The 22980-nt window shown below is 43.7% G+C and overlaps 1 protein-coding gene across 2 annotated transcripts; it reads left to right on the top strand.

The window, feature by feature from the left end:
• The first annotated feature begins 9346 nt into the window (after positions 1 to 9346).
• STC1 (stanniocalcin 1) lies at positions 9347 to 22242 on the top strand. 2 transcript variants are annotated; one of them, XM_019625404.1, is made up of 5 exons: positions 9458 to 9671; positions 11676 to 11818; positions 12508 to 12719; positions 18247 to 18464; positions 21697 to 22242. In XM_019625404.1, exons 1-5 carry the CDS (start codon positions 9554 to 9556, stop codon positions 21723 to 21725), a joined length of 720 nt encoding a protein of 239 aa, XP_019480949.1. In that variant the 5' UTR covers positions 9458 to 9553; the 3' UTR covers positions 21726 to 22242. The 2 variants fall into 2 exon arrangements, with proteins under 2 accessions (XP_019480950.1, XP_019480949.1); XM_019625405.1 differs by lacking the exon at positions 21697 to 22242 and having other exon boundaries at positions 9347 to 9671; positions 18247 to 21311.
• The last annotated feature ends 738 nt before the right edge of the window (positions 22243 to 22980 follow it).

The raw sequence follows: 22980 nt of genomic DNA on the forward strand, positions 1-22980 counted from the left end.
AAAGGGGAGAAGGTAAAGAATAAGAGATTCAAAATTGCAGATATACAACAAACAAGTCATGGGGATCTAATATACAGCATAGGAAATATAGTCTATAATAGTGTGATAGTGTGGTACAGGGTCAGATGGCTGCTGGACTCATCATGGTGCTCACTTCTTTAGCATAGGAAATATAATCAATAATGTGGTAATAACTCTGTGTAGTGCTAGGTGGGTACTGTTGAATAACTATGATGTACACCTGAAACTAATATAATACTGTATGTTAGCTATCTCTTAATAAAAATCTTTAAAAAAAAAACAATTGAAAAGATTTCTTATTGCAGGATTTCTGGGTAACTTTAATATGCTGATGCTCATGGGAAACCATCCCCCGCCTCCACAAAAAAAAAAAAATGAATTTGAGCATGGGGTCCTTTTATCTTGGTGCATTTCATAGTACTGTTACCTCTTGACACACACTCTAGAAACTGAACGGCTCTCTGGGTCCTGTCTGATAACTCCTTCTTAAACCAAAAGCTCAGAAGCAACTTATTCATTGGCACTACAGGACTGTCAGCCTAAAAAATGTCCAAACCTGTAGAGAATGTTTATGAGTTTATTTGAACCAAACTGATGACAGTTGCTGTGAAACAAAAATCTCAATGGATTGAGAAAATGCTCTGGAGACCATTCTCATAAGCAGTTTTGCAGCTTATTTTTTATATTAGAATAAAAGGAGGAGATGTAAGGAGGGTTACATAAAATTCGTTAGTGGTAGTTAAGGGGGCGGGAGAAAGCTAAGCGGGGAAATCTCTGGGATTGGATAAAAAGGCAAAAGATAGTAACACAAACTTCTTTTACATTAGTGGAGACCAGATAGTTAATAATTAACATTTACAGCACACAGAGATGGTTTGAAGGGAAAACAAGCACAATAAGAGGCTCTGTGGTCTCCTGCTCTGGTGATTGTGCCTTGGGGGGATGAGTCTGGAAAAGATTACTGTGACATTTCAAAGGTATGTTATTTTAGATGCAAAAAGACAATAGACAGGCTCACTTAAAGATTGAGCTTTGTCAAGAAGCTACAGGCCTACAATGCGACGACTGGCCATGACCTGCTTTTAGTGAGGAATTTTTATGTTCAGACCGTCCTACGTGGTTACTTTTGGCCCCTGAGTTTGTAAGGCCCACCATGCTGGCCTTCCCTGAGCTTGTCAGGTTTAGTACATGGCCCCTTTTTTATCCACAGGATGGTGCCCAGCAACTATGAGCTCTTCAAGGGCTTAAAGATGATTGAGAACTGGGGAGAGAATTTGCTGGCTCCAAAAGAAAAAAATACAATAAGAAAACTACAGAAATTTGAAACAGATATTTAAGTAAATGTCTACAAATGTAACATTTTGCCAACTAGTCAACTGCCGTCCAATACATCATATATAATTACATAGAAATATACTGTGCATGGAATGTGAGTAAAACAAAATACATTTGCTATGCTGTGATTTAGGAGCTTCGTGACAATGAGATCCTAGAGTTTAGAAAGGTTGGTTACTTTGATACGGGCCATACCTTTAAATCATGTGTACACACCATATAAAACACACACACACACACACACACACACACACACACACAACCCTGAGGCTGGAGAAATTTCAGTTAAGAACCAAAATTATAAATCAAGCCCTTACCATAACAGCAGCAGTCAGATTCAGTCACTTAACAGTGAGGTAGGTTGGGGGTCCCCCCATACCCTCCATAAGCCCACAGCGCCCAAGGACTCAGTGGGTTTGGATTCTTAACCGTGTTGCAAATCCTGTTCGGCAATAGCCACAGAATCCTTCAGCAAGGCACAGCTCTTTCTCGGTAAATCGGCCCCCACCCTGTGAAAAGCCATTCAAGGCACCTATTTTACAGCTGATGGCTTTGCATTCAGGGCTTCTAAAAGGAGCCTTGGGCTTTCAGGGGCTCTTTCCAATTCATAGCAAAAGGCAACCTTTTAAGGAGTGAGTGGGGGAAGGGGTTGGAGAGGGGCTGAAAGAAAATCTCACAGCTTCTAAAGGTCTTCTAAAGAGAGTTCATTTGTGTGAAAGGAGACACACAAGGAGAGGGACAAATTCTCAGAGCCTTGTGACTGGACAGAAGGCAGCTCAAGTAAGGCTCATAGTTGGCCTGAGTTGAGATGAGAAGTGTGTGCATGAGGACAACTGAGTCATGAGAGAAATGATTCTGTATCATGTACCTTTCTCTATGGTCTGGAAAGACATCTGGACTCAGAATAAGTCTAAACTGTCAGTCTGTTCCTCTACTTCTTTGGAAGAGAGAGAGAGAGATAAAGAGATAGAGATGAAGATAGAGAGAGAGAGAGAAAGAGAGGGGGGGGGGAGAGAGAGAGAGAGAAGCTATGACTAAAAAAAGCCCAAAACATTGACCCTTCAAATCAATCAGTTTTTCAAGGTCTGTTTAATATCACGTTAGGAAATATTCTTCTCACTTCCAATGTTCGACTTTAACAGTGTAGTTCATTTCTCATTGTTTTCCATATTCCAAAGTCTTGTGATTTAAACACCAAATGAAGAATAAAACCCCCCCACAAACACACAAACACACACACACACACACAACACACACACACACAGAGGAAACTGCCCTTTGTTGATCTAACAAGAGAGACTGTAAAGACAATGAATTACAACTATATGAAGAAATTATTATCAGTACAATATGAAAAGGAGCAATGAAAATATTATTAACATTTGCTATATGGAAAGAATAATATTGCACTGCTCCACACTTTTTGAGCTCAATGCCCCTGTCTTAGCACAGTGATTCCCCTGATGACATTTTTGCCCTGAAGAATTTCACCACTTCCTCTGAAGCTGTAACTTTTTCTCTCCCTCTTCCTCCCCCTTCCTATTATTGTCACTAGAGAGTGCGGAATGACATGTTCAAGAAAATGCTTGCCTTGAGGCCAGAGTGTGTTTCCTTTGCACTTGGATTTCCATTTATTCCACTAAATTTCCTTACAATTAATTTTTAAAGGGGCTGAGAGAGTTCATTTCCCAAACAGCTGACAAAAACCATGTTCCATGCAAGCAAACAAAATGGCACTTGGTGACCATTTTGGGTACCATTATAAAACCCTTACAGCTTACATTCTGACTCTGCATTCTTCACTTTATTAGTCTGATAGAGTAATCAGAATATGTTGACACTCCCATGATACCCATCCAGGGCCAGGAACTGGTTTATCTTAATTGCACTTTAGCCTAAAGCATATTAAATGCAACTTGATTATAAAATGCATTTGAATTGCCATAATAAACTTCTTGGCAAGGTTTCCAAACATCAAGTAAAGAAATCTATAATCTCTTAGTCTGGCCCCTTTGCTGACTTGCCAGGTAACTTTGTATAAAAGCTGCTCCCACCCCCCCTCCCCCCATTCTCAGCCAATAAACTAGTAATAATAGATTTGTCTAGCACTCAGAAATGGCTGCAAGACACTTCTTTATACTTGGACAGCATTTTGCAAATGACAAGCTGGCTTTAGGCTACATATGTCAAAATGATGCTTCAGCACGGGTTGCTGAAGTGTTTTTTTTTTTTTTTTTTGCATTTCTATTTCACAAACTCATTGGCATCATCCATCAGGCTCACTCGTTGCAGCTCACAGTTTAACACTGTGTGTTTGCTGCCTTGTGATCAGGTCCATGCCACCACGGACCTGCCCCACACTGCACTGTGTACTTTCACAGCCCTGACACCGCTGTAGGCACGGAGGGAGTAAGGAGTGCGTATACGCCAGGAGGTGAGTCCATTGGCGGAAGCGGTAAGTCCTGATCTCTAACTGGAGGGCTGCAAACGCTAAGCGTCTGGGTAAACGGCTTTCCCAGATGTTGTGCCTTATGACAGGACTGCCCTACCCCTCGGGCATTCCAAGCCAGTCCCTGAATCTAACAGGGTTCAGATGTCTTCTTCACAAAGGTGTTTGGGAACAGGACCAAGAAGCAGGAGACCACTCATGCACAGGTATGCCCCACCTCACCTCCCACACTACCCTGGAAGATTTCCAAGCAGTAGGAACAGGCACAAAAGAATGTCAGAAATAGAATGAAACGTTATTCAGCCTGGACCTCTGTCTGCAGACCACTGGAAGAAAGAACGCTAAATAGAAAAATGGGTCAAAGGAGTTTTGTTTTCTTCACCAATGAGAACAATGCTCACTACCACCTTGAAATAGAATCTCTTTTTAAACCGAGGAACTCGAAGTAACACATGTGTGTAATCTGATGTATCCTCTTATCTGCCCTGAACAGTTAGGTTCAGATATTATCCTTCCCCTTAGCACTGGGGCAGAATACTAAAGAACTTGCCTACAACCTGTGTCCCTATTAGGCAATAATAGGATGGTATACAGAATGTTATATGCTGCAAAACTTGCAAATATGCAGGACCATGCTAGTCCATAAGCTCACCAGCTAAATTATAGGTAAGTGACCTAGACCACAAACGTAAGTTATCCCCCCTAAAAGGCGTCCTGATAGCCTGAAACAGGGGCCACTCTAACAGAGCCAGGATTCACTTTTTTTTCATGTAGAAACATCTCCTAGTTGGTTGGTTCGAGCGCCCTCCTGTGTCTCTACAGAGTAATGTCACTTTAGGTCTTCCAAAGGGCTATTCATAATGGCAGATATAATGACACACACATCATATCCTCTTCGTACTTGTTTCGAGAGCCTTGTATGAAACTGAAGATTTGCAGGCTGCCCTAAGACTATGAATTTGTCCTCCCTGATGTAAAGCGACATCAGAACTTATACCTCAAGGAATGAGAAACCGGCGTTCACAGGAGTAGAGGCTAATTTCAACTTGCCTGTTCTGGTTTAAACATGTTAAGTCGCCCTGCCTTTTTTTTTTTCCCTCCCGCCACCCCAACCCCACCCAAAGGGGCAAAGCTCTAAGCATGTATACCAACCCCCTCCACTGTGGTGGTCACACAGCTGAAGGAGCCACACTACATCTCTAATAAGCACATCTCAGGAGACTTGGCTCCCCCCATCCACTCTATGACCATGGGTGAGCCATTCTTCTCTCGGTCCTGCCTCTTTCTGCAGGAAGAGAGGGTAGCGGTTCCTCTCTCACAGATAAGAAGCATCTGCAGCAATGCCTGGCATAGAGCAGATAGACACCCAGTAAATGTTAATTGAATCCAAACCTGTAAACTCCATTCCAACCCACTTGCTGTATTATATTTCCAGAAAACAGATATGCTTCCTCAAATACAACATTCATGCGTTAAGAAGTAGCTTGGGAATTCATGGAGCACAGGAAAAGGTCAAACATTTGTCTGCATTTCTCACAACACCTTACCTCGTGCCAGGCACACAGTAACCCTCCATAAACCAGTGGGAGTGGATGTGGGGATGGGGGGCGGGGAAAGTTTGTCCTCTTAACGTATTCTCTCACTTTTTTTTTTCCTTTGGCAGAGTTTAAAGCAATCAAATACAAATAAAAAGGCAAAGACTCGCTCAGGAGTGTTGAGACTGTGCACACAGAAAACCTGGTATCTTTATAGAGAGATGAAAACAAAAATGTGTCCCCTCATCGTCCTCCTTTCCCCTTCCTCCTATTTTTTGAGGTTAGAAAGGCATGACAACACGGAGCCCAGAATTCCCGAACAAGGATGACAATGACACTCCAACCTCGATCACTGTGTCAGACCAACCTTGAGGCGTCTCGTACTCTGTTGACAACAAAAGAAACATTTACCAAGAGATGATGCGCCTGGGCTCCTCTCACCAAAAAGGCAAAGAGCTGTTCACTGCCTCGCTTTAAGCTAGCCAAATCCAACAAAGCCCCAGAGATTGTTGGCTTCATCTTTCACTGAACTCATGCCAGCCTTGCACGGGCATCATCACCCAGCCTTAGGTGTTGGCAGCTTCCCCCACCCACTTCTTTGCACTTTCCCTGCTCCGGGGAGATGGCAAAGTCTCCCCTCCCCTCCCACCCACTGCACCTGGGGGCACCTTCAACTCGTGTAGACAGGCTTGTGAAGGTTTCTTATCTTTTAGAAGCCCAGTTAAGTCATTCTGTTAGGTAAGTCTACTGCCTTAACAGAGTGCCAGAAAGTGGCTGCCTGTTGGAGATGCTAGATAGTCTTGTCAGCTAAAAGGCATAACCAATAAATGGGGAATGAAGGTACATGATCTCCATTATCATTAAAGTGGGAGAAAGGTTTTTTCCAATAGAGTTCTTGGGTTAATTGAAAATTTCCATTTTATTTAAAATGTCGCTCATATTTTTTCTTCTCTTCCTTTTCCACTGCTACCGTCCTTATCCAGGACCTCATCCATACAAACTGATATTGCTAACTAGTCTTATAACCTTATCTATTTTCTTCCTCTAAACCATCTTAAGGATGATCAAAAGATCTTCCCCAAGCCCTAGTATCAACACATCATTTAACAATTCGTACTCAAGAACCCTTAATGATCCCTGTGGCTTGCAGGATAAGATTCAAGCTCTGAAATCTGACATTCAAAATCCTCTATATTCACTCCTACTCCTGTCCCCCAGGAGAAATTGCAAAGGAACTGGACATCACCTGCAGAATTCCCAAGACTCTCCTATCATTGCTATATTAAAATTCAAGACAAAAGCACAATGACTGTGGACATTCAAATATCCTTGAATTCCTGGGAAGAAACTTGACATTGGATGTTTCTGTTTAGTTCTACTTCAGCTCTGTCCTTTGATGTCCTCAAATGTACTAATGCTCACATTAGTTATATGCAAACCAAAATGGCTGACCACTGTTCAATTTCTTTAGATGACAGCTTATCTGTCATTGTGAGATACTTTGCACACCCAGCAAGGAACATCCAGACACATGATAGTAAGGGAGCAAAACAAGGAGGAACAATAAATCAACATCAGAGAAAACACAGAGCAGCACATCCTTACACTTATTAGGACAATGTGTTCTGCTGGAAGAACCAGAGAAAAAGAATGTGGATGGTGGGAAGTAAGCCATCATCATCCCCAACATGGGGAACGTCCAACAAGAGAAACCAACAGCACTGCATTTAACAATGAAGAATGAATGGCTAAAGAGGTAGACAATTCTGAGGAACAGAAATCAAGATCCTTAAGAAGAAAATGCATGCATTTAGCCTCTTGTCCTCCTTCTAGAACAGGACACTGAGCTATACACTACCAGACATCTACCACTCTTGCCTGAAGCAATAAAAGCAACCTCTGAGCTTTCCAAAACACAAACTTAAAAAAAAAAAAAATGCCATAGCTTTTCCCTAAATTCTGGAAAAGCAATGAGAGCAGTTCACATCTTTTCCTCACTGCTCCTTCCTTGACGATTCTTCCAGGAAGCCTCCCCCACATCCCTAGCCAATGATGACCATGGCCTTCTCTAACCATGCGAGGTCCTGACATCCGGAACCTTCAGGAAATATGACTGAGGCTGACCATCTTCCCAACTTGACTTCAAGCTTCTCGATGACAAGAATCATTCCTTTTCCTTCTTCTATATCTCTTCTCTTTTACCCTCCCTGTTCATCCCCTAGCACCCAACCCAGATGATACACATACTTGAAGAACACCAATCAGGCCAGTTAATATAAATCGAAATGCACTTATTATTTCATGAAAATTAGCAAACTTCTTTCTTTTCCACAGGTATTTCCTTTATCTTTTATTTCCTCTGTCCCTTTTCTAGCAAACTTCATGGTTTCCAAACAGCATTTTTTTTTTTGAAATGGGGTCTGTAATCACTCAGCAAGTCCACTCCCCACCCACATATAGATCTGATTCTTGGTTTGTGGTTAATGGAGTTGTCACTCTTTCTTCAATCTTTGTCTGAAGATTTTAGGATTTACACTGAAACCACTGGCTGCCTGTTTCTTTGTAAGATCATCCTATCTGTGTTTATATGAATCTCCAATGGCCCTTTCTCATTTACCTTCTGAAATTTTTAAATTCTTTTTTTCCGTTGTTTTTTGTTGTTGTTGTTGGGTTTTGTTTGTTTGTTTTGGTTTTGTTTTGTGGTGTGTTTTTTTTTTTTTTTGCTTAATCCCTTCACTTCACCCCCAGTCCTTAACGACCACCTCTCCACCCTGATAAATCCTCTCCTGGAATATTAATCTCCTTCACAGATTGAGGACAAGCCTCAGTGTTGCCTAGCCAACTTATAAGGAAATAGGAGCATCTACATGAGTCATAATTTGTGATGCTACTGTAATTTCCCCATTAAGTCTAGGGCTTACCTAGTGTCCTCTCCTACACATTCTGGGCTTTTCTACTTCTCTTCCCAGTCCTGCTGCCCCCTCCACTCACCTGTCCCCCAAGAAATGAACTGGTTTCCCCAGCAGGTTTAGTCTTGCTTTGGTCAGCTTATTGTTTCAACGTGATTATGAGGTTGCTGGGCTTGAGTGCACAGCTTATTAATTTCCAGGCATTCACGATGTGGTGTGTGCAGGTGTGCATGTGTGTCCCTATGGTAGCTAACACTCCTGGGCTTTGCAATCCTGCTGGGGCCTAAAAAGATGGAGTCAAGGTTCATTTGTCTTACTAGAGAATCACAGGGTTAGAGGCCTAAGGAATGCTAGACGCCAGCCTTGACATTTCACAGCTTTGAAAACAAAGGTAGAGCAACGTAAAAGGACTTGACCAGGGCCATAGAGTTCAGCAATAAAGGAACTGGGGCCACAGTCCAAAGCTGCCCTGTCCCTGTCCATCAGGGCCCTTCCGCACATATGTCCCCTTTCAAGGGATCCCGTGTGTGTGAACTCAGGATGCTCACATCCAACCAAAATGCATCACAGACCTGTGACCATGGATATGCTGAGGAGATGGGGGAGGAGCTGCATCTGTCTGTAGCTTACAACACAGACAATGTGCTGTTAAAAGTAGGGTAAAACTGCTATAAGGAGGTTGAATTCGAATCCAAAGAGATCAAGCTACCCATCCTGCCGATGCTGCCGCCCATTCCCCGCCCTTAGCTCATTTTTTAAAAAGATGAATAGCTTCCCAATGCACCTTGTTGAGATTGTCATATGATTTTCCTTTAGTTCAGTAAATGCAAAGTTATCCTTTAATTCTGTAAAAATAGCTTTTTCACACATCTATGCACACACAGTCACACACACATATGAAACATTGGCAGCAGGTACTTTTAATTTGCTGGAAAATATTTCTAAGAAGTCAAATAGCTCCAGCCCAATGAGTGCGCCCTCTGATTGGCTACCCAGACCAGTTGAGGGACCTGATTGGTCCCTGATCCTAAGGACCGATAAGAAGGCTATAAAACCCCTGGGTGCAGCTCTTGGGCCCCCAGTTTGCAAAAGCAAGAGGTGCAAGAAGCAGCGACTGCAGCAGCAGCAGCAGCAAAAGCGTCAGCAGGAGCAGCAGCAGCAGCAGCAGCAGCAAATCCTCATCAAATCCTCACCTAGGCTTTCAGTGTATCCAGATCCACATCTTCCCTCAAGCCGGGAGAGGGAAAGAGGAAAGGGGGGGAGGAAAAAAAAAACCCGACAACTTAGCGGAAACTTCTCAGAGAATGCTCCAAAACTCAGCAGTGCTTCTGGTGCTGGTGATCAGTGCTTCTGCAACCCATGAGGCGGAGCAGAATGATTCTGTGAGCCCCAGGAAATCCCGGGTGGCAGCTCAGAACTCAGGTAAGCGGCAAACCCAGGACCAGTTTCTCCCCCAAAGAGCTGTCCTCATTTGCCTCTCGCTTTTGCAACTGTGTCTGTGACGGCTGATCTTGATAATAAATGTGCTTCATGCCTGATGGCAATAAACTGCCAGTGTAATCCAATAGCCTTAGGAAGTGGAGCTCCTTTGTTTAATAAATTGCACGCAACTAACGAAGAAGCCGGGCGCTCTGCTGAGGGTATTTCATTGCATAAGCCTCGCCTGATTGCCTGAAATCTGGCACGTACCCTTTTTGGGGGGAGGGGCTGGGGGAAGGCTTGAATGTTGGCATGCTTCAAAGCGCTCTCTATACTTTCCAGAAGCTGAAGCTGATCTTAAGGTGAGACATGATTTGGCTGATGCTGTCCCTCTTCCTTCACCCTTAAGACTTGACTTCCCCACCCCTTCAGAGAACACACCGAAAGCTCCCTCTGCAGACGGATTTACGGAACCATAGCCCTCAAGTCTGACAAATCCAGGACAGATTCAGAGAAAACCCTACACATCCCACCCCCACCACTGCTCCTTCTCTTCCATCCTGCTCTCTCTCGGGCTCCATTCAGTCGCCCCGTGCAGCCCCTGGCCAGAGAGCCCCCTTGCAGAGAAACGTATTTGTGAAACGTAGCAGCTGTTTCTCCAAGGGGAAGGTCTCCCTCGAGTCCTGACTCCTGGAGCAGTTAATTGTGCATGAGCTTAGCCTGCAAAGGAAAAGAGTCCCTAGGAAGCCAGCATTGACACCTCTGCCTTTTGACTTTGCCTGTCAGCTTTGCTCCTCTTCCATTGCTGCCCTCGCTCCCCCAACTGTCAGCCAAGATGGGATCGCAGGTGTCCAAATGCTGCAGACCATGCTCCCCTCGGAAGAGCAGGTCCTTGCCAAGAGAAGGGCTTTGCTTCACTTCCTTTTGTACTTAGTTGCTATAGAGATGCAGTGATTCACAATTCGAGCTTGCCTAAAACAATAGCAACCCTAATGCATATTAAAACTGCTTAAAGCAAAGTTATAATTTGAACCCGTGGAAATATATAATTAGGGAAATGACTTGTAACATCCCAGAGGCTGCGGGAGGTGGGAGGGGGAGGGAAAGCCTAACCGAACCAAGCTTTTGATCTCGGAGGAGAATCCTATGGTATGAAGGCCGCTGCAGATCATTTCTTGCCGAGCTGCCTGCCAGAACACCCCCCTTCCGTAGGAGAGAAATTACTTTTATGGGAGATCTTATCCAGAATGTAGAAAAGCCTCATGCAAGTTCTTTGCGGTTTTCTTCCAGTCTTGCACAAGGGGTGCCTTGGCCTTGTTATTCCACACCTGTGTTTCTCTCTTTTTAAAAAAAAAAAAAAAAAAGGCTTATAATATGAAAGATTATGCATACCTCTAAGCACTGTCCTATGGTGGGGGGTTGGGGTGAAACACGAACGGCTCAGATTCCTTTCTGCCAATACGAAGGTAAGTTAAAAGCCCTAATTCGGAAGGGACTCCTGGCAAATTCTTCTCCGCCGTTTAGACTAAAATTCCATCCTTATGACTCTGGAGTGCATTTTCCGGAGCCAAATGGACTCCCTCACCTTTCCACCTCCGAAACCTGACCACCAGCTGCTGCTTTTCCCATCCCACACTCTCAGGCTCTAAGTGATGCCCTTTGGCCCTGCAGAGCTGCTTCAAGCCCCGTGCCCTCCAAGGACCCCAACCTTCCTCTCCAGCCCCCTAACTATGCGGTAATGGTGACACCAAGCGCATGTATCTCCGAGGGGAAACACATGCCCTCTACGCCATGTGCTCTGGCTCTTGTAAGCCAAAGGGATCTGCCTGGGCCCTCGCTTTCTCGCCCCCCACCCCGCTCTGAATGGGTCTATGCACTGGCCCCGTCACAGTCTTCTGGGTTAAGTTCTTCTGACCCGGTGTCCTTGAATTTTGCCACCGCACCAACTTGATCCTTTGGAGCCGCCCTCACTGTCTGACCCGGATTGGATGGACTTGTCTCTTTCAGCTGAAGTGGTTCGCTGCCTCAACAGTGCTCTGCAGGTTGGCTGTGGGGCTTTTGCATGCCTGGAAAACTCCACCTGTGACACAGATGGGATGTACGACATCTGTAAATCCTTCTTGTACAGCGCTGCTAAATTTGACACTCAGGTAATAAGACCTTGACCCTTACTCCCACTGGCTGCTTGTCTTTAACATTAGACTATGGTTCTTATGAGCCAGTCTTGTAGGGAACCAGCTCTCCTCATCATCCTCATTCTAAATTCTCATCTCCAATGTGTGTACACGTATACACACACCCACACACACACACACAAATTTTTGACCTGGACATAAGGTTCTGTATAAGACACTCCTCACCCACTCTAAGGCAAAATTGTAACATGCTGCTGACAGAGTCTGTCTTATAAGGCAGGAGTGATGAGCAGAAAATCTTTGCCTCGTCAAGAGGAAATAAAAATGTTCTTCTAGCAAAGAAGTTCTTCTCACTGTATGACCTAGCCTACCTACGAGCTCATGGTTTGAGTTATCGAAGTCTCAATCCCAAGCATACAAAGCCATGTGATGGCTATTTTTAAGCTGCAGGGTGGTTGATTATGGTTTGCCTCTTTTTTTTTCTCTTGTCTCATTTCATCTCTGTGGAGCTCAATTCTTAAGGTAGTCTTAGGGAGGTGGGACATTTTTTTATCCTGGCCACAGCATACAATTTTCTCATGGCAAGGACACACAGATGGCCGTGATACAGCGTCAAGAGCCCCCTTAAGTTCCACACATTGTACGCCCTGTCCCCTCTTGTCAGCTTGAGCTGAAGTTTTTCCTCCCACCCCCTTCCTTGGCAGGGAAAAGCATTTGTCAAAGAGAGCTTGAAGTGCATCGCCAACGGGGTCACCGCCAAGGTCTTCGTCACCATTCGGAGGTGCTCCACGTTCCAGAGGATGATTGCCGAGGTGCAGGAGGAGTGCTACAGCAAGCTGAATGTGTGCAGCATCGCCAAGCGGAACCCCGAAGCCATCACAGAAGTCGTCCAGCTCCCCAATCACTTCTCCAACAGGTACCGAACGAGTCCACTTTTGCAATTAGGGTGGAATGAGGAGTGGTTGGCTGACAGAGCCAGACACAGAAGGGGGTTAAATTGCCACAGTCATGCTCTTATTTCAGCTTGCAGTCTTCCCAGCTTTTGTAGGAAAAATGTTTGTGATTGGTTGTGACAGCTTAAGCAGGCTGGGGTGGTTTTTTTTTCCCACTGTTATAGGAAAAGTCTTCCCATGGAGCTAATAGAAAGCTTCATTTGCAGCATCCCTGGGTGCATTTTCATTGTCACTTTCTTGCCATAAGCCTGAAGGGAATTGTGAAGTTTATGGAAACACACTTTTGAGACATCAAATGTAGCTGAATGACTATGCACAGTACAACTGGCCATTATAAAAACCCTGGTCAAATGTCATAATGCGGTCTTTGAAATCTGCAAGTATTTTGAGTCAGCCCCAAGCCCAATCAGATATGTCTCTAGGTAACCCAGAGCAAGCCATCTCACTTCACTGAGATTCACATTTTTTTTGCAAAAAGTGAAATGGCTGGACGAGAAGATTCCCATATTCCATTCCAGGCCAATGTTATCCCATTCCTCTGGTCCTAGATTTCCTGGACCGATGTCCTGGTGACTGCCCAGATCACATTCTCATCTTAGTAGTCTAATGCCACCCAAATCCATAGCTGGTAATATCTGAGCATCATGCCTTTCTGCACCTTGACTCACTGTCTTCACCAGCCAGGAGTGGACACCTAACACATCCTCGTTCCGTGGCCTAGAAAGGTTCCCAGCAAGACCTGGGCTTCCCCACTTGTGATCAAGTTAAGAGAGGTGCTGATGAGGATAGCATGGAGGTATGGCTGAGGCAACACAGGTCGGTCAAGTTCAGCCGACTGTGACGCCCCATAAACTAAAACTTGACTCTCAATCCTGAAATGCTATGATTCTTTGACTCTCCAGTCAATGCTGCATGTATTCACAAAGATCAGTCCTATTCATGTTACTCTGACCACCTGGGAGTTAACGCAGACTTCCCTGATGAATTTCCTAGCCAGGTGCTGCCACCCTTCTTCAGGTAGTGAAGACAACCTAGTCCTTCTGGGGCTCCCCAGTGATTCAGGCGTGTACATAAAGGCAACTGGAAGATGGGAAAAGTAGCTCTTCCTTAGGGAAAGGTGAAGGCCCCTGACGTTAAAACTTTGTAAAAGTTCTGATTCACTCTTAACTATAGGTCTGTCTTCCGAACCTTGTGTCAATTTATAAATTCAGTTCAGTCCTTGGAAGCTACTTTATCATCAGTCCGAACTGATTTACTCAGAACAGGAAAACCAAAGCCAGCATTTATCTCAAATGGCCTGTCTCTTTGTATTGACCTTGGTCTTAAAATTCTCCTAGGAAGATTCTTATTACATCTGGGGAGAAAAAGAACCTGGCTCATTGCTGGAGACCCTTTACCATAAGGAAGGGAAGTAAAGCATTCTTAGTGAGACAGGGGCTAGGGACAAAGGATGTGTTTGTGTGGTAGCTGGAGGGGTAAGGAGTATGTTAGTGAAGCCATTATTATAAGTTTAGATCTTTAAGGAGCCTGTCACAATTCATGATCTATAATATGGCATGCAACCAACCAATTTTGAGGCAATACTCATCTCTCTATTTCAACTGAGGTAGAATCTTCCATTATGAAGAAAGAGGTCTTATAGAAAGGATGACACTGATTCTGGACAGGTGATCCTAACTATGTAAGAAGAGACTAGTAATAGGTTTAATCAGGCCATTATTCCTTTCAATAGGTGCCTTCTTCTCACCTTTATAAAATGATCACAAGAAGTCCTGTTATCTCCTTCTTTTACTGTAGCAGAATCACATTAGGAAAGCGGGGAAAAAATGGCCGCCCCTTGAAGACCAGAACCTTCCATGCAACTCTTACCTTTCTCCAATTATTTCATTTCAACTGGCTAATGTTATTCCTGCTGAGAACTGTAGAGGTTTCCGGTTCCATTCTGGGCTTGATTTGCTCTATTTAAGCTCCTCACTCTCCTGAAACATCCTGCTTTCCCAGCCTCTGTCCCACCATAGATACACACTAACTTGTGCCATTTGGCACAGAATTGAGAAAGGAAGTAGTTACAGGTTCATTCCACCTTCCTGTGACTTATCTAGCCTGAGATTTGGGCCTGGGAGAATCCCAAAGCCTGTGACTGGACCAGGAAGCAGGACAGGGAAGTTTTCCATGAGAGAAATGCACTTAGAAGTGGCAGGAGAGCTGGAGTGTCCCCCTGGCTGAATATGCAAGCTACACTTTGAACCATGAGGGAAGCAAGCAACATTGATCTGGCAGGCTGGATAGTATGAGGCTTGAGAAGGAATTTGACCAACCCAGACCCAGAGTGAGAAAACGGACAAAGCTTCCAGCTCTCTAGGGCATGGATAGGGAACAGGAAACAGAAGAATAATATTGATCAAGGGAAACAAAGGACTATTTATAAACCCTCACACAGTATGTTCCTAGGCAGTATGTGTGTATTTGGGTAAGCATGGCTGAAACAGTCGCTGTGGAGAATATCTGATCTTATTCTTTTCCAAGGAAAAAAAAAGGCAGTGATGGAATTTCCAAACTGGGAAAGAAGAAAGATGCTTTAAGAGGTCCTTCCAGGCTGGGTGACCAAAACGCTTCGCCCATCAAATCTTTGCAACAGATCCCCACCAACTGCCATAAAAATGAAGACAGAAATCTTAAATCTTAAGGCCCATCATGTAAAGGATGGACCTTAGGCAGAGCTGCACTGTTTTTTGTTAAATTGACAAGGAACATATGTAGCAAATCCCTACAAACACAGACTGTCATAGGTGACCATAGAGGTTATCCAGACTAACTGCCTCATTTTACTGATTAAAGAACAAAGGCCCAGAGAGGGGTGCAACCTGCTGAAGGTCACACAGCTGGTAAATGACAGAGTTGAGCCTAGAACTCACATGGCCTGAAGCCAAGCTATTTGATTTCTTCTTCAAAAATGGCAGCCAATAAAACCTGCAGTATAATCCAAAAATAGAATACCAACCAAGCAAAACTGAATAAATGTGCCCCAGGGTGATCAACAATTAGATTTGTGTACATCCTCTCCTCAAAGAGAAGGCACATCTTACCCACAGCTATAGTGACATCAAGACTTGGTACCAGATGGTGCTCAATTAAATATGTGACAATTGCTAAGGCATCTTTTACTAGAGACACACTCTCATAAATAATCTCTAAGTCACTAAGAACAGTCAGGCTGGCAAGGTACCCAGAAACACCAAGAACAGGTATCCTATCTAGGCAAGCAGAGAAAGCATCAATAAAGGTGGGAGCCCTCAAGGAAAGAAAGTAGGCCCTTTGACAAAGCGGGGCAAGGGACACACCTGGCCTTAAAGAGGCGAGGCCAGCTACAGAAGCCGAGTTACCTTACTGGTATTAGATTTCTTCACTCAGGCAAGAGCTTTCCATGTTGATCTAAGGAAAGACCATCTTCTCCAGCCCATATGGGAGGTCATCTGGCGTGAATAATTCTTTCTAGAAGTGGAAGACTTCTAAGTTATAAGGTCTTTATGGGGGTGGGGGGTCCAAAACCTTATTCTCTAGGATCTAATCACCCTGTGAACTGGACACAGAGATCCAGGGGACCCATGACCTAGCAGAATCCACAAGTAAAGAGGTGCCTGGGGAATCCATGTGGGTGTGTAGACTTCTGAAGCCATTGGTACAAAGTAGCTTATTCTCAGTTTTTCCAAAACCATTTTTCTCCCTACTTCCCCATCCAAGTGAGATCTGCTTTGACTCATGTACTTTATCATTCCAAGGGGTTGGAAAATGTGTTTCTCTGCCAGAGAATCCCAATTTTAACAACAGCGGGATATAAAACCCCCCATCCTCATGAGAGAGGTGGAGCCAGGATTGTGTCCGAGACCCAGACAGGACACTTAGCTTTCAGTACCCAAATTCATTCTGCTCACTCACAGAAGGGTGACCGTTTTGCTTCATTACCCACATTCCACCCTATTTGCTGTACATCCTTGAAAGGACCTCTCTGGGGGGTTAAGTTATTCTGGAAAGATGTTTGATCCTGTGCTCCGGGAGGTGAGTTAAAAATAAATAGGTTGCCTTTCACGGAAGATCTTATGGCCCTGGCGATCCTCAGGCTCCTCTCAGGAAAGGGTCTCTCCACATAAATACTGCAGATCACTGTCATCAGGAGAGTCTCGTAATAGTGAACACAGAAGTAATGGGTTTTCACAACTGTCACCACCTCGAAATGGAGGAAACGCATCCCAACTCAAAGCGGAAAATACCGGAACTGTCTTCCCAAAGAATAGGACAAATCATTGCTATGCTATAAATATTAGACAGCTTAATCCTTTCTGAGCCGTAACACTTAGCTGCAGTGTTTGGGATGCTTACAGGACTTGCACCAAACATGAAGGTAGTTTATACCAAACACAAGGGTTTTCTTGTAATACTTAACAGAACTGCAGATAATTTTTCTGGTGGGAATCATGACTTGTGGGAGAGAATTATATTTTTAAAGCTTCATTTCCTTGGTGGCCACAAAATAAATCAACAGTGAATGGACAATATTGCCCTGTGACACTGGCACATGAGGGATACAAAGGATAAGGACACAAATCCTGCCTCCAAGAAGTTTAGCGTCTAGTCAGGAAAACAAAACCATCACTAACCACCAAATGCCGTCCTGTGTGATGCTAACCAAATATCTATAAAATGTCCAAAAAAAAGGGAAGAGACCAGAAAAAGCTAGAGCAGTGAGAGAAGGCTTCCTGGAATTATTGAGGCATGAACCATTAAAGACCACAAATCTTTCCATTTAAATATCCTCCTTGCCTGGCATGGGGCCCTCTCACTAGAATATACCTTTGGAGTGTATTGACACAGCAGACTGGAGATTCCTTTAAAAATAGAAGTTGAGTCAGAATATGTACTCACGTGAACGGATACCTATACACACACAGCACCAAGAAAAAGGAAAATTGCAAGAGGCATCAAAATAACTGCAAATTTATGTGCAATAACTATTAATATAAGTGTCGAGTGTCGGGCTCATCTCATGATATTTGACTAAGTCCTGCTTCCACCACTAACCCATTGGATGACCTTAGACAGGTGATTTCAGCTGTTGCACCTTAGTGTCTTCTCTGTAAAGTGAGATGATGAAATAGTCACTAAACGGCCTCTACAATTCCAGCTAGCTCTATGATTCTGTTTCTAAAACTTTTACACATCACTGTCAGCCTATCATCCAAAGTAGACCCCATGAGCTCTAAACACGAAGGCGGACCTGTCTTGCATTGTGTGCTCAATCCTGGAAGCTTGCATACTCATATTAAGAAAACACTGCACAAAGGCTAGGCGCCAAAGCGCCTGTCGGCTGATGAACTCTTTGGGTTTGCACGGTCTAGCCATTCCGGACCAGTGTTGGCTGGAGCCCCGAAGAAAGCCCGCTCTTGCCTTGTTATCACTGAATGACTGTCTCACGCATTCTCTTTCCCAATGCAGATACTATAACAGGCTTGTCCGAAGCCTACTGGAATGTGATGGAGACACTGTCAGCACAATCAGAGACAGCCTGATGGAGAAAATTGGGCCCAACATGGCCAGCCTTTTTCACATCCTGCAGACAGATCACTGTGCCCAAACACACCCGCGAGCTGACTTCAACAGGAGGCGCACCAGTGAGCCACAGAAGCTGAAAGTCCTGCTCAGGAACCTCCGAGGTGAGGTGTCCTCTCCCTCCCACATCAAACGCACCTCACAAGAGAGTGCATAACCAGGGAGAGGTGTTCACAGCCTCACCAAACTAGTATCATTTTAAGGGTGTTCACACACCAACTTTGTGTGTACTGTGCCTGGTTTGATTTTTTTTTTAAGTAGTTCCTCTTTTCTATGCCCCCCTTAAAGAAAATTGCATGAAATTAGGCTTCTGTAATCAATATCCCAACATTCCGCAATGGCAGTATTCCCACAAACAGAACATGTGTGATCTTTCTGCCTCTCCTCAGGAGAAAGGACCCTCTTTTATCATTTTCCTCTACCATGTCTTTTCCCAGCTCCCCTCCAATCTACTCTCAAACACACAACATTCATGTAATTCCCCAGTCATTGTAATTTGAAGAGCCCTTTAGAATGGTTGCCCCAGTAGAGTTAGCTGATAAGAAGCAACTTAATTTAAATGCATGTCTTTAATGCTCATAAAGATGTTAAATGGAATTCGTGTTATGAATCTGTGCTGGCCATGGACGAATATGAATGTCATGTTTGAATTCTTGATCTCTCATGAGCTAGTGTCTTATGGTCTTGATCCTCCCATGTCTAATTTCCTTTCCAACACATTTACCAAATTGCTCAAGCCTGGCTCTCCAACCAGACTTTGAGCCTGCCTCTTCTTGCATCTAATGAAAAACAAAAAGCTAACATCTTTATGTACTGTAACTGCTCAGAGCTTTAAAAGTATCTTTAACAATTGTCTTAAAACCAGAGAATCTTAAGGTCTAACTGTGGAATATAAATAGCTGAAAACTAATGTACTGTACATAAATTTCCAGAGGACTCTGCTTAAACAAAGCAGTATATAATAACTTTATTGCATATAGATTTAGTTTTGTAACTTAGCTTTATTTTTCTTTTCCTGGGAATGGAATAACTATCTCACTTCCAGATATCCACATAAATGCTCCTTGTGGCCTTTTTTATAACTAAGGGGGTAGAAGTAGTTTTCGTCAACATCAAAACTGAAGATGGGCCTGTATGAGATAGGAAAAACCAACAGGTTTATCTGAAGGACCCCAGGTTAAGATTTAAATCTCCCAGCCCACCTCAACCCAGAGGCTACTTTTGACTTAGACCTATCCTGAAACAGCTCTGTCACATCCAACTGGAAATGACAGGAACCAAAAAGAGCATCCCTTTGGCTTGGACCACTTAGAGTGCAATAAGGCCTATTATACCTTGGGAAGTGGCAGTTCTTGACTCACCACCTTTCATCAGTGCCTGGTATGCCTATAAACTGATGATGGGTGGGAGCGTTTCCATGAAATCAATCAGGAATGAGTCAATCAGCCTTTGGGTCTATAGTTCGGGGGACTTGGGGCTGAGGGGGTATAAATAACCCTGGGCTGTCCAGCCTTAATAGACTCCTCTTACATTTTTGTCCTGTAGCACGCTGCCTGCCAAAGTAGTCCTGGCAGCTGGGCCATCTCTGTAGGATTGCAAATATAAAAAAGAAAGCGGGAAGGAAGAGCTGGTGGTTTGATCATTTCTGCTGTGATGTTTACAAGATGGCGACCACCAAAGCCAAATGATTAACCGATCTATGAACAACAGTAGTTTCTCAGGGTCACTGTCCTTGAACCCAACAGTCCCTTATGAGCGTCACTGCCCACCAAAGGTCAATGTTGAGAAAGGAGGAAGGAGGAGGGGTAGGACTGTAGGGGCCACTCCAAACTTGCTTATGTAGAAACTATTGGTGCTTGACTCTCACTAGGCTAAACTCAAGATTTGACCAAATCGAGTGATAGGAATCCTGGTGGGAGGAGGGAGGGCACATCTCCAGAAAAATGAAAAGCAATACAACTTTACCATAAAGCCTTTAAAACCAGTAACGTGCTGCTCAAGGACCAAGAGCGACTGCAGCAGACCCAGCAGCAGCAGCACAAGCATTGCTGCCTTTGTCCCCACACAGCCTATAAGCGTGCTGACATCAGATTGTTAAGAGCATTTTTATACTCAGAACTGTCCTATCCCCAGGTCCCCAAACATATGGACACTGCCTTAGCCTCTTGGAAATCAGGTAGACCATACTCTAAGTTGACTCGCTCCCTCCCTTCCTCCCCCACCAGGCAAGGCTGACTTCCCTGAACCAGAAAAGCTATTAAAGTGTGTGTGTTGTGTCCATTTCGCAAAACCCACGAAACCAGGACCCCAATACGACAAGTCATTCATGAGTATTCCTATCAAAATTCTCTCTTAGTTCAGTCCAGTAGATTCTCTTTTTTTTGCTGTGACCTCTTCACACCGTGGTACCCCCCTTTTCTCCCCACAATGATATTTCTATATGTATCTATAATACATATATCTACACATATGGAAAGAAGCAGTTCTCACAATGTTGCTAGTTTTTTGCTTCTCTTTCCCCATCCCACTCCCCCAACTCCCTCTAAAACTTCCAAAGCTTCATCTTGTGTTCCCTGCACAGAGTGATTCCGGCTGATCTAGAACAATTTGCATGATTCTCCTATTGTGATTTGGTTGCACTTTAGACATGTTTGTGCCATTATATTTGCATTATGTATTTATAATTTAAATGATATTTAGGTTTTTGGCTGAGTACTGGAATAAACAGTGAGCATATCTGGTATATGTCATTATTTATTGTTAAATTACATTTTTAAGCTCCATGTGCATATAAAGGTTATGAAACATATCATGGTAATGACAGATGCAAGTTATTTTATTTGCTTATTTTTTATAATTAAAGATGCCATAGCATAATATGAAACCTTTGGTGAATTCCTTCTAAGATAAAATAATAATAATAATAATAAAGTGTTACGTTTTATTGTTTTTTTTTCCCCAATGTCTTTCATTGTTATTCTTTTAAAAACTTCTTGAATGAGACTTTCTGAACATGAAGTTAATAGCTGATTAGTTTCTTTTACATCACTAATTGACACTAACTTAAAGTGTCAAGATGTAAATGAACATAGTTTAAAAATCAACATTTTCCAAATTTCCTTAAAACCATTTAGTGGCGCCCATTACCCTCACAATAAAATTGCAACCCAAATTCTTTACAAGCTCAGAAGAAGCTTTATGGTCTGGACACTGCTCAGCCTCAAAACTCACTTTTCCTCCCGTTTCATGAACTCTACACCCCAGCTGTGTAAGAGTTTTAGAAAGGATTCGCGCCCTCCCCTCCCAGGCCTTTACTGATGCTCTTCTCACTTTCAGGAAGACCTTGTCCTTCACCCTTCACCTAGACTGGAAGCACCTTTGCTTGTTCACCAATGTGTTCACAGCTCTGAAGCAGCGCCCAGCCTGCAGGATACCTTCAATAATACTTTAAATGAATGAATGATTTGGAAAGAGTCAGAAGAGGGGAAATTGCTTCAATGTGACCAGGGGGGCAGATAGCTCTGTGATGAAAAGGGCCCAGCTCTGGGTCAGATATCTGGAATTTGAATTCTGGCTCTGCCACGTATCAACTGCATGTTGTCAGATGAGTTACTTAATCTCGGAATACATCAGTTTCTTCCTCTAAAATGAAGATAGTGATAACCATCCCGAGGGCTATTAGAAGGAGATAAAATAAGTGAAGTGCTTACAACATGTCCAATACACGGCAATGCTCAATAAGTTTTGGCCATTATCATCATTACAAGAGAAAGGGATGACAGCAAAAGGAGGGGACCCCCCATCTCACAAAATGGGGAAAGGATTCGCAGCAGAATGACACTCAGCTGGGTCTTGAAAGATGAAAAGTTCAGCCACAACAAAAGGGGGGCATCGATGGTATAGTTGTTTTCAAGGAGAGGCCTTACATAGTTATTTTTAGTTAGTGGATTTTTCTCATATTTTAGATTCGAATGGGGATATTTTTCTCAATATCATTCATTTCTAGCTCCAAATTTCATTTTCCCAAGTTCAGATATGAACAGGACAGTTGGCAAATACAACAGTTGTCACTCCAAGGCCAAACATATATTGCATTTGCTTTTCTCTGACCTGGTCAAGGAAAAGGAGTACATTTATTTCATTACAATCCTTCATCCTTAGTCTTCCTCTATCTATGTCTATTTATACAGGGAGGCTGTATATTACACTATAGTGTAGTGTTTAAGAACTTAGACCTGGGGTGGCCGGATAGCTCAGTTGGTAAGAGCGCGAGCTCTGAACAACAGGGCCGCCAGTTCGATTCCCACATGGGCCAGTAAGCTGCACCCTCCACAGCTAAGATTGTGAATAATGGCTCCAGGAGCTGGACTGCCGTGAGTGGCCTGCATGAGCGGCTGTGAGTGGCCGGCTGGCTGCAGGCAACTGACTGCCTCAGCCAGTGCAGCACAATGATCATAATACAAACATTAGACAGTGAGCGGCATCCTCCACAACTAGACTGAAAACAATGGCTTAGACGTGGAGGTGGGATTGAGAGGAGGGCTGAAGAAAAAAAAAAAAGAACTCAGACCTGGGATTTCCAGGAATGGAGTTCAAATCTTCATTCCTCAACTATCTTTG

This window comes from Hipposideros armiger, unplaced genomic scaffold, assembly GCF_001890085.2.
Source record: "Hipposideros armiger isolate ML-2016 unplaced genomic scaffold, ASM189008v1 scaffold_625, whole genome shotgun sequence".
Classification (NCBI taxonomy): Eukaryota; Metazoa; Chordata; class Mammalia; order Chiroptera; family Hipposideridae; genus Hipposideros; species Hipposideros armiger.

Bases quoted from the DNA above. Each gene is read 5' to 3' on its own strand.
- STC1 (XM_019625405.1), top strand. From the start codon at position 9,554: ATGCTCCAAAACTCAGCAGTGCTTCTGGTGCTGGTGATCAGTGCTTCT. The intron at 9,672-11,675 runs GTAAGCGGCAAA...TGTCTCTTTCAG, and splicing joins GGTGGCAGCTCAGAACTCAG to CTGAAGTGGTTCGCTGCCTC. The intron at 11,819-12,507 runs GTAATAAGACCT...CTTCCTTGGCAG, and splicing joins CTGCTAAATTTGACACTCAG to GGAAAAGCATTTGTCAAAGA.